The sequence below is a fragment of the Lampetra fluviatilis genome, chromosome 5 (genome assembly GCF_964198595.1).
Source record: "Lampetra fluviatilis chromosome 5, kcLamFluv1.1, whole genome shotgun sequence".
Lineage (NCBI taxonomy): Eukaryota > Metazoa > Chordata > Hyperoartia > Petromyzontiformes > Petromyzontidae > Lampetra > Lampetra fluviatilis.
Window position 1 is genome coordinate 3,580,716 of NC_136279.1, and position 13,497 is coordinate 3,594,212.

At 46.7% G+C, this 13,497-nt stretch overlaps 1 protein-coding gene across 1 annotated transcript in view; it reads left to right on the forward strand.

Annotated features, from left to right (window-relative positions):
- Positions 1 to 13,497, forward strand: part of PAWR (pro-apoptotic WT1 regulator) — a 131,165-nt gene that overhangs the window by 92,013 nt on the left and 25,655 nt on the right. Inside the window, exon 4 of the mRNA XM_078856483.1 lies at positions 7,902 to 7,939. Within this exon, the coding sequence (XP_078712609.1) occupies positions 7,902 to 7,939 (38 nt within the window). The remainder of the gene's footprint in view (positions 1 to 7,901; positions 7,940 to 13,497) is intronic.

Here is a 13,497-nt window from a genome sequence, read left to right on the forward strand (position 1 = left end):
ATTCTAATTTTCCGTGTCCCTCTTCATCTTGTTATCCACTATTATCAATGCATTTTTTTAAAATTACGAATGAGTGCATTTTTTTGCAGATAATAGGATCTGTCAGTTTAACACGTATGCTTTCGCAACCAATATCAATCATAATATAGGTTTTTTGGGTTAGAGCGCGTAAATAGATCGCGTGAATATTTATGCGATCTAACCCAAAAAACCTATGTTATGAATATGATCTGTTATGTGTGTCCCCCATATCACCACAGACAACAGTGATGCTAGTATGCTGTTACTTTGTTATCCCGAACCACACTGGCGAACCAGATCATAACGCTCGCTCTAACTACATGGGCCAACCAGATCACAACGCTCGCTCTAACCACACTGACCAACCAGATCATAACGCTCGCTCTAACCACACTGACCAACCAGATCACAACGCTCGCTCTAACCACACTGACCAACCAGATCATAACGCTCGCTCTAACCACACTGACCAACCAGATCACAACGCTCGCTCTAACCACACTGACCAACCAGATCACAACGCTCGCTCTAACCACACTGACCAACCAGATCATAACGCTCGCTCTAACTACATTGACCAACCAGATCACAACGCTCGCTCTAACCACACTGACCAACCAGATCATAACGCTCGCTCTAACCACACTGACCAACCAGATCACAACGCTCGCTCTAACCACACTGACCAACCAGATCACAACGCTCGCTCTAACTACATTGACCAACCAGATCACAACGCTCGCTCTAACCACACTGACCAACCAGATCATAACGCTCGCTCTAACCACACTGACCAACCAGATCATAACGCTCGCTCTAACTACATTGACCAACCAGATCACAACGCTCGCTCTAACCACACTGACCAACCAGATCATAACGCTCGCTCTAACCACACTGACCAACCAGATCATAACGCTCGCTCTAACTACATTGACCAACCAGATCACAACGCTCGCTCTAACCACACTGACCAACCAGATCACAACGCTCGCTCTAACCACACTGACCAACCAGATCATAACGCTCGCTCTAACTACATTGACCAACCAGATCACAACGCTCGCTCTAACCACACTGACCAACCAGATCACAACGCTCGCTCTAACTACATTGACCAACCAGATCACAACGCTCGCTCTAACCACACTGACCAACCAGATCACAACGCTCGCTCTAACCACACTGACCAACCAGATCACAACGCTCGCTCTAACCACACTGACCAACCAGATCATAACGCTCGCTCTCACCACACTGACCAACCAGATCATAACGCTCGCTCTCACCACACTGACCAACCAGATCATAACGCTCGCTCTACCCACACTGACCAACCAGATCACAACGCTCACTCTAACTACACTGACCAACCAGATCATAACGCTCGCTCTCACCACACTGACCAACCAGATCACAACGCTCGCTCTAACCACACTGACCAACCAGATCACAATGCTCGCTCTAACCACACTGGCCAACCAGATCACAATGCTCGCTCTAACCACACTGACCAACCAGATCATAACGCTCGCTCTAACCACACTGGCCAACCAGATCACAACGCTCGCTCTAACCACACTGGCCAACCAGATCACAATGCTCGCTCTAACCACACTGACCAACCAGATCATAACGCTCGCTCTAACCACACTGACCAACCAGATCACAACGCTCGCTCTAACTACACTGACAAACCAGATCATAACGCTCGCTCTCACCACACTGGCCAACCAGATCATAACGCTCGCTCTAACTACACTGACCAACCAGATCATAACACTCGCTCTAACCACACTGGCCAACCAGATCATAACGCTCGCTCTAACCACACTGGCCAACCAGATCATAACGCTCGCTCTCACCACACTGACCAACCAGATCATAACGCTCGCTCTAACCACACTGACCAACCAGATCATAACGCTCGCTCTCACCACACTGACCAACCAGATCATAACGCTCGCTCTAACCACACTGGCCAACCAGATCACAACGCTCGCTCTAACCACACTGACCAACCAGATCATAACGCTCGCTCTCACCACACTGACCAACCAGATCATAACGCTCGCTCTAACCACACTGACCAACCAGATCACAACGCTCGCTCTAACCACACTGACCAACCAGATCACAACGCTCGCTCTAACCACACTGACCAACCAGATCATAACGCTCGCTCTAACCACACTCACCAACCAGATCATAATGCTCGCTCTAACCACACTGACCAACCAGATCACAACGCTCGCTCTAACCACACTGACCAACCAGATCATAACGCTCGCTCTAACCACACTGACCAACCAGATCATAACGCTCGCTCTAACCACACTGGCCAACCAGATCATAATGCTCGCTCTAACCACACTGACCAACCAGATCATAATGCTCGCTCTAACCACACTGACCAACCAGATCATAACGCTCGCTCTAACCACACTGACCAACCAGATCATAACGCTCGCTCTAACCACACTGACCAACCAGATCATAATGCTCGCTCTAACCACACTGACCAACCAGATCACAACGCTCGCTCTAACCACACTGACCAACCAGATCATAACGCTCGCTCTAACCACACTGGCCAACCAGATCACAACGCTCGCTCTAACCACACTGACCAACCAGATCATAACGCTCGCTCTAACCACACTGACCAACCAGATCACAACGCTCGCTCTAACCACACTGGCCAACCAGATCATTACGCTCGCTCTAACCACACTCACCAACCAGATCATAATGCTCGCTCTAACCACACTGACCAACCAGATCACAACGCTCGCTCTAACCACACTGACCAACCAGATCATAACGCTCGCTCTAACCACACTGACCAACCAGATCATAATGCTCGCTCTAACCACACTGACCAACCAGATCACAACGCTCGCTCTAACCACACTGACCAACCAGATCACAACGCTCGCTCTCACCACACTCACCAACCAGATCATAATGCTCGCTCTAACCACACTGACCAACCAGATCACAACGCTCGCTCTAACCACACTGACCAACCAGATCATAATGCTCGCTCTAACCACACTGACCAACCAGATCACAACGCTCGCTCTCACCACACTCACCAACCAGATCATAATGCTCACTCTAAGCACATTGACCAACCAGATCACAACGCTCGCTCTCACCACACCGGCCAACCAGATCATAACCATAGCTCACATGCTAAACCCACCCCATGTGCTAAGGCCATCGTCCTGGAGCTCCTTCCACTTGGTCTTCATGTTCTTTTTTATTCCCCTTTTAGCTTTTGGTGTTTGCGGCAGGAGCGTGGCAGCATTCTAAATGTGTGGGTGCACAGGGACGAGGGAACAGGAGACCCGATTTAAGCGAAGATTCCTGTTACATCACGGGATCATAATCTACAAAAGAGCATCTGTGGCTCTAAAGATTTGTTTCATTCCAGAAACGCAATTCACATAATGCACGCTGTGGCAGTAGAACACTTATTTTGGGGGAAAAAAAGCAGAAAAATGAAACGAGATTTGTGCGCGCTGTGTCGGTAGGTTAATAAACGGGGAATCAAAAAGATGCCATCGAGTGATAAAACCCGGATGACAATATTCCGTTCCCTTTATGAAACACGCACAAAATGTGCAATTGTGCATTATTGCAGAGCCTGCCGTTTAACACCTGGAAACCCGCGGAGAGGTGGCAGCGGTTGCTCCTCTGTAGGAGCCGGCGAGCGTGACAAAGAGTTGGCTCAGAGTGGCAGTAAGGAGCGGTGGTAGCGACGGCGGACGGTAATTTCACGTTGCAGCCGCGCCTATTAACAAGTGGCCTGCTCCACCCCGTGACCTTTTTTTTGTATCCCCGGCCACCTCCGGCTTGTTTATTATTTTTAATAAGAGCCAAGCAGCACGCCACTGTGACTGGCTTTGTGCTCGTGCTGCGTGTCCACAGCTGGCAATGCGGAGGTTGTGCCCGTGATGTTACGGGGGGCTGTCTGACATGGAGGTATCATCGGCGGCGGCGGCGGGTCAAAATTATCTTTTGGGGAGGTCCGAAATGTGCATTTTTAATTAACGATACGAAAATGTATGGAAATTTCACGTCCAAAAACGAGAGAGAGAGCAAGGTTGCCACTGGCGGGAGATCACTTGGTTGACTGACGCGTTCAAGGGTCCGCTGGGCCCTCTCGCCGAGTCCGGCTCGGGGAGGTTCGACTCCGCGAGCGGTGTTTTTCGCCTGCAAGTTGTGGATTTAGGTGCCGAGGTGAGGTCGCCAAGCCGTGCTTGGTCTCGCCTGTAGGTGGTATCGTCCACAATCGTAGGCTATTTTCTCAAAGCCTCCATCATTGCAATATATATAACCTATCTCATCTGCACCCTCAGACCGAGTCCATTAAAATATTGATGCTAGGATTAGGAATATAATTATCATCGTTTTATTACCTTTGAAAAGTGTGCATTGGGGCCAGAACTCACTCTCACCCGGAGCGTATTTCTATTTGTTCAGCGATAAGTGAAATATGATCAAAGTTGACCTTGCGCAATGGCAACTTTAGGGTGGTGTACGACTAAAGTGGGTGCTCATCTCTCTAGCCCTGGGCCATTAGTAGAAGTTCCACATTCCTACGGTGGAGGTCAGTCTCTCTGACCCCTGATTACTTCCCACAAAGTGCTACTCATTTTATCGACCCCCAAATGGATGCTAGACTGAGTCATCTGCCCCCCGAGTGTGAGTTTGGCATTTTAACCAAAGCACCGCACGGCTGAATTCTGTAAGGAGTAAACATTCAACATGTGTTGTGTGCGCGATATCCTTGTGTAACACGTAATGTACGTGTAATCTAATAAGACGGAGGTACCCTGTTCATCATTATTGACTGTCAGGACAAATCCTGTTAACGAAATCCCAGGCCAGTTTCAGATACCAATTGCAAATTGTGTTCATGACCGTGAAGTGAACGCACACACACACACACACTTACATTTTATGAGGTGCATATGTGAGGGTATTCCATCATGGCAAATATGTTACAGCTGTCCTCATTTGAACACGGTGTACACGTGCACAGACGATCTTATACCGTTATCGGGGAAAAGGTCGCGTCCGATTTTCTCCCCGTCAGACTTTATGAGTAACACGTTAATGGGTGGTATTAGCTCAGCAAATGTTGCACCACGAGTGGATCAACATTTCATCGGGACTAGAGCGCGTGGCTATTATTACGGCTCCATTGTCTTGTGCTACATCTGCGCAAAAAAGTATGCATTGTCGGTGTTGTGTGATGCTCCGGTGTGTATCTCTGCCTGCTGCATTTCTCTCTGTCTATGTATCACCATCTGTTTGTCTGCCTGGCGGTCTCTCTGTGTAACTGCAGACTGGTCTGCTTGTTTCCCCTGCTTGCCTGTCTATCTGTCTGTCTGCCTGTCTGTTGTTGTGTCTTCCTGCCATTCTATGTAAACCTGGACCGGTGTCTCGACTGCTTGCCTGCCTGTCCCTAAGTCTGCTTATGTTTCTGCTGTTCTGTATGTTGGAACAAATGTCCATTCGTCTGTGTCTGTCTTGTCTTGTCTTGTGTTGTCCCCAACCTGAAGCGTGACCCCCCCTGCCCCCAGCATGCTGTGCAGCTTTCGCCTCTGAACCGCCAAGTCAGCGAGAGTGATATGACCGCTGCGCCTCCTAGCGCAGCGCAACTTTGCTACATTCACGAATCGCCTAATGAGGGACAGCGAATTGAATTGCCATAGAGGGCTTACGCGAGACGGCGAGCGATGGATTTTCGCAGTCTTCTGGCGATGCCAAGTGTGGGCCGCGTTGTGAGTCGAGCGAGCAACAAAACATTTGGGGACAGGTTATTGGGGTGGCTCAGAAGGTCAGATCGTTGGCCCGGCACTGCTGAGGACCTGGGTTTGAATCCGGGTTCGGTGCAGCCTTGTTGAAAACGGAAGTTTACTGTCTCACTGAAATTTACTGCCAAAAAAATTTAATAATCGGAATTTCATAAATTGTAATTAAAAAGATCAGTTTTACTGCCATGTGTCACAGACAGTATGAGAGTCATTGGTACGATTTTAGGTTTCGATTTTGTTTGAATTCTTCTTATTCTTAATTGTATAGCTGTTATGTATTTAATCTTGATTTGAAGCTTTCGTGACTGCAGGAATCCATACTCTTTGGTTCTTTCGGTAAAGTCACGTAGGTATAAAATAAAATAAATCACGACGTTTCGGGCGCAACACAAGCGTCCATCGTCAGGTGGGAAAGCATGGTTTGCTGCTGATGTAGACTGTTTTAAAAGGTTTGAAATGGGTGTAGCTCAAGGGTCATAAAGAAGTGGCCGGGGCTAGTGATGTTAATGTGAGAAATTAGCATGTAACTGTAAGAACGGAGAGCGGCCTCCTCGCGGTACGTCAAGAAATATCTTAAGTCTCTGCTTAACAACTCAACAATAAACAACGAGTGACTTAACATTTCTAAGCACATCTGTAGGACATGTCTGGTTTCTATCATACATCTCTATTGTTCTGTGATGACCTTCCAGAGGCGGTTTTCTCACATGGGAGGGGTATGCAGTAGCTCTTAAAAAGAGTCACTGATAGCACAGTTGTAATAGAACAAAATGAAATGCATACTACTTGGGGGCAATTTTAGTTTCATAGGCAGACTTTTACTTACAGATTGCATATCACGAAACACAAATTTAGCTTTTCGCAAAAAACCGACAAACTTCTTTAATGTGTTTATTTACTAGCGTGCATCATTTTCCCTTAAGGGAATTCATTTTCGCGTGCTTTCAAATTTGGGAGCCTGCGGAGGCTCATTGAGCGAATCCTAATTATACCTCATTTGTGGGAAATGAGAGTTCATTAAATAAGGCATTGTTATTATTGAAAGTAATAATATTATTATTCTTCATCAGTTTAATTTAATGTTCTATTGTCCGGAGGGGCTTTAGCGGAGAGCACCGCTTTTAAAGGTCGTGAGTTCAAATCCCAGACAGGGCCGCCATGCCCCATTGGTCCTCAGCGCGGTCGGTATAATTAGAAACACTTTGCCGAACGTGAACAGTGGTTGTCCTGTGCACAGATTGTTTGCTCTCAAAGGAACGTGGAACTTACACCACTTCATAATAGAGGGTTTTTTTGGGTTAGATCGGGTAGCCAATGAATGGAACGTATTGGGGGGGGGGGGGCGGGGCTAAAAGAGAACAAATGCACATGCTAAAGGTGCACATGCTAAAGGTGCACATGCTAAAGTTGCACATGCTAAAGGTGCACATGCTAAAGCTGCACATGCTAAAGGTGCACATGCTAAAGGTGCACATGCTAAAGGTGCACATGCTAAAGCTGCACATGCTAAAGGTGCACATGCTAAAGGTGCACATGCTAAAGGTGCACATGCTAAAGGTGCACATGCTAGAAGAGAACGACAAAGCACATGTGTTTTTTACCCAGTGTTGGTTGACAATCCAAATACATAAAAGGAGAGTACTGTTAAACGCTGGGGATGTTAACACTCGGTAAAGTAGAATAGTGCCTGTCAAATAAGATGGTCCAAAAATGTGTAGTTAAATTTTTTTTACCTACGTGACTTTACCGAAAATACCTAAGGGTATTTAGATCGGGTAAATATGAATGTGTCGTTAAACCCGCCACCACCCGACACGGCCAACTAGTAAGGTTTGTCACGTAAACAGAACGTGGCCAATTCGTTACTGGTACAGCAACACCGGTTGTGTGTTGGAGAGTAAACCCACTGCAACATTTACAATTCGGCCACCTACAGGGTGGTGGTGGGTGGGGGGGAGCCACCAAATCGACAACCAACTGCTGGGACATGTTGACCGTTTTGAAATTAATTTAATTACCTTTTGTTTTCTCTCTGTCTCTGTTTTGCAGACCTCACACAGGCCAAGTCCTATGGGCAGATGGAAAGGGTAAGACATTTTTTTTCAGGAAGCATTTGTTTCTCAAAGCCAAGGTTTTTTTTTAATTCAAATGCACCGGGAGTGGAATAAAATGTCAGTGTCATAGTCCAGATTTCTAGTTTAAAAGTGAACATATAACCAAATTGGAACAATAATTGCCAGTAATAAAATACCTGTAAGTTGGAAGTGAGAGTTTGGGAGCGGTGGCATAATGGTTAGCGTACCACGCCTTGAACCTGGCGAGCTTTCATAGGAAACCAGAGTGCCGAGAAAAAACCCACATGGACACTGGTAGCGCAGTGGCCGCTTGTCGCAGAGGCTCACGATTCGAATCCAGCTGCTGTCCCGATTTAATTCTGCGGGTGTTATTCACCGTGAAATATACTACGCGTCGTCTGCGTCACGGTGGATGTTAAAGATCCCAAGACATCATTCACGGGAGTAAATGACACGAAACCATTTCATTGACCAGGTAAAGCCCACTGAGCTTTTACCTCTTGTTTTAGAGCCGACTTGGCCACACCGGGACACATCATCGAAGTGGCTTATATCATCATCATCATCATCACATGTGTGAATTTATATTGGCAGATACATAATCTACAAGCATGTTTCTAAATGTGGAGGACAAAAGCGGAGGACTTGGAAATAAATCAACGTGACCACCACGGGGAGAGGCTCCAAATATACAACAGGCATCGTCAGGGGCCTAGGATCGAACCCACAACCTCCTGCATACCAGGCGAGGGAGCTAACATCTCGCCACCGGAGCGCCCCTTTGTGTGGCAGTGTAGGCCATTGTGTGCCAGTGTCATTGTCCAAATTGCTATGTAGATTCCAATTCAGTAATTGCAATTGAGTAATTGCAAATTTTCCAATTCAGCAATTGCAAATTACTGAATTGGAATCTGCACAGCAATTGCTGCGTGGGCTTGGCAGGACCCTCCTGAACATGAGTCATGAGTGAGGCTTTCCTGGGTACACAAGCGTAGTAATTATACAAAAATACCACTTTACAATGAGGTGAGCAACCTCGCTTCATGACCTGCCTCCTTGAGCGGTGGGGTTCCTTGCATAAAAATGTCTTCGTGATCCACCAACTCTGCATTCCAAAAGCCGAGACCGTACACGCGCTCGTGCCCGCCTCGCCCATGCTGACAATGGCGACGACGACGACGGTGGCGGGTGAAGAGGATAATGCTTCGCGGGGGATCTCGCCAAATGCCGCCGTTGGCTTGGTCGTGGCAGCCCTGGGTGCGACTGTGTCACAGCGTGAGTCATCCGTCCTTTCGCAGTGGATGAAAGCACAAAAAAAAACGATGTCTGTGTTTTGTCAGTGCACAGTGCCCGTGTGTTTGTTTGTTTTGAGGAGCGGTAGCGTGGCGGTTAGCGTGCTGCACTTACGGCCACCGCTGCTCTCCATTATGTGAACCTGGTCCTGGGCCTCCCCTAGGTCGACTCAGTCTAAAATGACTACCTGGTACTGTGTGTCAACGTTGCCACTCGAGAGACAAAGGCGGCCGGGCGTGGCGCTGGCCACCCACCCCCTCGTGTGCCGGCCTTCATCAGTACTACTCGTTAACAGCACTTGCCCCCACCGTATGTTAAGGCTATACGGGATACCTTTGTCTCTTTCTTTTTTTTGTTTGTATTGCACATGCTTTGGGAGTGATAGAACGGTTTTTTATTTTGCTTTCATAATAATGCTGTCGACTATCGGGTTTGGGGAATGCATGCGTGCGTGCGCGAGATTATATTCCTGCAGAAACGAGCGAATATTGACAAATACATTCTCAATGGAATCGGAATGACTGTAGAAAGGTTATAGGGTGATAGTATTGATTGGTTGGCATTAAAGCATTAGAAATGTTTTGCATGGGAATTCAGAGTGTTATTTGACTTGAAATGTTAAAATTACATTTTGTATGCCCTATTCCCCTCCGTATCATAATTATTATAAGTCAATTAGAGAACAATTTCTCATTTATAATATGCTTATATTTACCATTATATTAGACTATTTATTCTTCTCATATTGCATTTGTTTTACCAGTCGGGCAATAAATTACACAAAATAATCACGGCAATGGATTTTCTTCTATGTATAACTGGCAAATCTCGTGAGAAAAATACGATGCGTCTCAGCGCTCCCAACGACAAACGGTGAAATCGTTGGAACGTTCCCGTCGTGCTGACATATTTGTGCTGCTCGCTCGAACGTGGGACTTGTGGGCCATCTACTACGCTGATGGCCCTGAGCTCGTGGCAACAAAAGTCCACATCGGATGGCGAGGGGCAAGTTTCTCTGCAGCATAACCGCTGATGACATTCCACAAATGTGGCACTCCTTTAATTTACGCGAGAGGGATCACGGGCTGAGTCAACTCCCCCTCGCAGCGAAAAGAAAAACGAGCGGTAGTTTGTTACGAAGCCGACGATGGAGAGACTGTTGACTTCACTGTGGAGAGACTGGCCCCCAGTGTGAGAATGTGGAATTTCCGCCACTGATTGTCTGTGACCGATCCACCCTCCCCCGATGTTTGGCTTTCGCCATAACATTGGTTTGCTGTCCTCTGGCTGAGATTGACAGTGGGATCTCGTTCATCTTACTCTCCGTCTTCTTCTCTTCGTTTTTCCCTCCACTTGAAGTCTGCCTGCAACTCGAGTGAAAGGGCAACTTGAGTTTGTAAAAAATAATTTAAAAGTACCATCCCCACGATTGGCAGCGGTTTCCCCAGATATAATTTTCTACGTTACCATTACATCTATAATACACGTTAACAGAACATGCCAATTCGTCACTAGTACAGCACACCGGTGTGTTTGTGTTGGAGAGAAAATCCATAAAATTTACAACATGTAAACAACATGTTAACAACATGGTACGGTTATTTGGTTCTTTCGGTTAAGTCACGTCTAAAGATAAAATAATAAATTAAATTAAATAATAGCATACGACGTTTCGATTGCAACACAAGCAATCATCATCAGGTATAATGAAATAGCGACATAAAATCTAACCAGAAAACTATAGACAGACATATTAGCAGACAGACATGGTACGGATTTGCTCTCCAACACATTTGCAACATGTAAATGTGGATTTGCTCTCCAACACATTTGCAACATGTAAATGTGGATTTGCTCTCCAACACATTTACAACATGTAAATGTGGATTTGCTCTCCAACACATTTACAACATGTAAATGTGGATTTGCTCTCCAACACATTTACAACATGTAAATGTGGACTTGCTCTCCAACACATTTACAACATGTAAATGTGGATTTGCTCTCCAACACATTTACAACATGTAAATGTGGACTTGCTCTCCAACACATTTACAACATGTAAATGTGGACTTGCTCTCCAACACATTTACAACATGTAAATGTGGATTTGCTCTCCAACACATTTACAACATGTAAATGTGGATTTGCTCTCCAACACATTTACAACATGTTAATGTGGATTTGCTCTCCAACACATTTACAACATGTAAATGTGGATTTGCTCTCCAACACATTTACAACATGTAAATGTGGACTTGCTCTCCAACACATTTACAACATGTAAATGTGGATTTGCTCTCCAACACATTTACAACATGTAAATGTGGATTTGCTCTCCAACACATTTACAACATGTAAATGTGGATTTGCTCTCCAACACATTTACAACATGTAAATGTGGATTTGCTCTCCAACACACCGATTTGTTGTACGAGTAACGAATTCGCACGTTCTGTTTACGTGACAACCCTTACTAATTGGCTGTGTCGGGTGGTGGCGGCTTTTTAACGATACATTTATATTTACGCGATCTAACCCAAAAAAAACCCTGTTATGGACAATATTGGTCGTGAAAGCCTACGTGTTAAACTGTTACCATTACACGAACATTTAAAGATCTTTCAGGACTGTTGCTGACAAACAGTGACGGTAATTGTTACATTAAACGTAACAAAAACTCAAAATGCGTTTCCTCCGCGTGCGATGTGCGCTTGGTCGCCACGCGTTTTGGTGACGCTTCTCCGCTCGGCCCGAAACCTCGCGCCAGGAGTTCAGGGCAAGCCCACGGAGCGGAATCGTTCTCGAGAATTGGAGCTTCGGCAGAGAAATGGCGGCCACCTTGAGTTGACCACGAGCGTGGAAACACGGTGGCGGTTGGGCGGCTCTCGTATGCATTGGGTTTCTGTGATGCATTGGAGACGCCATTATTACTCTGGTCATCCGGCTATATATATACCTGTAAAATGGAAATTATGGTTCGATTAACCTCGAGAAATCTCAAAAGATTTCAAACACATTTTAAAGGTGGGAACTGAGTATGTCAGCTGCCACCAGGTGAATGTGAGGGCAGCAGTAGCCAACGCATAATAGGCCGCACTGCACGGCGTTAAGGGGCCATCCATTTAGTCGGTACGCAAAAATCCGTCAACTTGACCCTTCTCCCTGTACGCACACGGACTTTTTACACCCCCCCCCCCCACCTGCGTATGTGCACTTGACACCCCCATACCAATCCTATAGAACGGCCGATATTTAATCCACGCAGAAACGATCAAGGATTAAAAATATTAACGTGTTGAAACAAACAGATAGTCCACTGCCGGCTGCATTAAATAATTAAGTTGCATACCTTTAAAAAGTTTGTCTAATGTCCGTTTTATAAAGTGCGTCGACTGAACATCTGCTGTAACAGTAGACGGACGGACAGACGAGTGTTAGTGCTGAAGTCCAGGCAGCAGCAGCAGCACGAACAGAGCACCGCAGCAGTCTGCAGTGAGGCCAGATTGAAGGATGTGTAATCATCCACGGGGTAGGCCGCTAGACGATGTCAGACTCACTGCTGAGCTGCGTGATAGCTGCAGTCAGGGGTACGGTGGCATACAAGTGACACCTCTCCCACAGTCCCACTTCTCCCGGTAGTACTTGTCTGACAGCTGAAGAAACTGACTGTGGCTCATTTGAAGGCCAATGTAGAGAAGTTATTATCGAGGCTTCACCACCTTCCCCCCGTTTCCTACGCGTACGTACATTGTCAGTAGACCCCCCCCATAGGCAAGTGTACGCATTTGAGTTAACTCTCCCCCCTCCATGCGTACGCACTAAATGTATGGCCCTAAACTGTCACGTGGTGCTGCTCTCTCCGAGGTGGAGTCGGTTCAATTTGAAATGTCTCATGAGCGGCATCTTGATTCTCACGGACACCAAGCTGTCGTCTCCTTCCCCTCTCTGGCCTGTACTCTCCTACCCAGGGTCCCCCCACCCCTTCAGAGCCTGCCCCTTTCCCCCAACAGCCTGTAGAAGTTGGGGGGCAGGGCAGGAAATATTTTTCAGAATTCAGTCCCGGACAACTCCGGTTGAAATTAAATGAAACCCTGCTGCGACCTCTCACTGCACCCCCCCCCCCACCCCCTCTGCCTTCACCCCCTCCACCTTCCACCAAAAGTAACCTCTCTGTCGTAAAATACGAAAATCCAGTGTTTGTTTCTCAAACGCCCAAGATGCCAATCCTCCAACCGGCTCCAATTCTCTGACAACCGTTTGAGGCGCGGCCACTC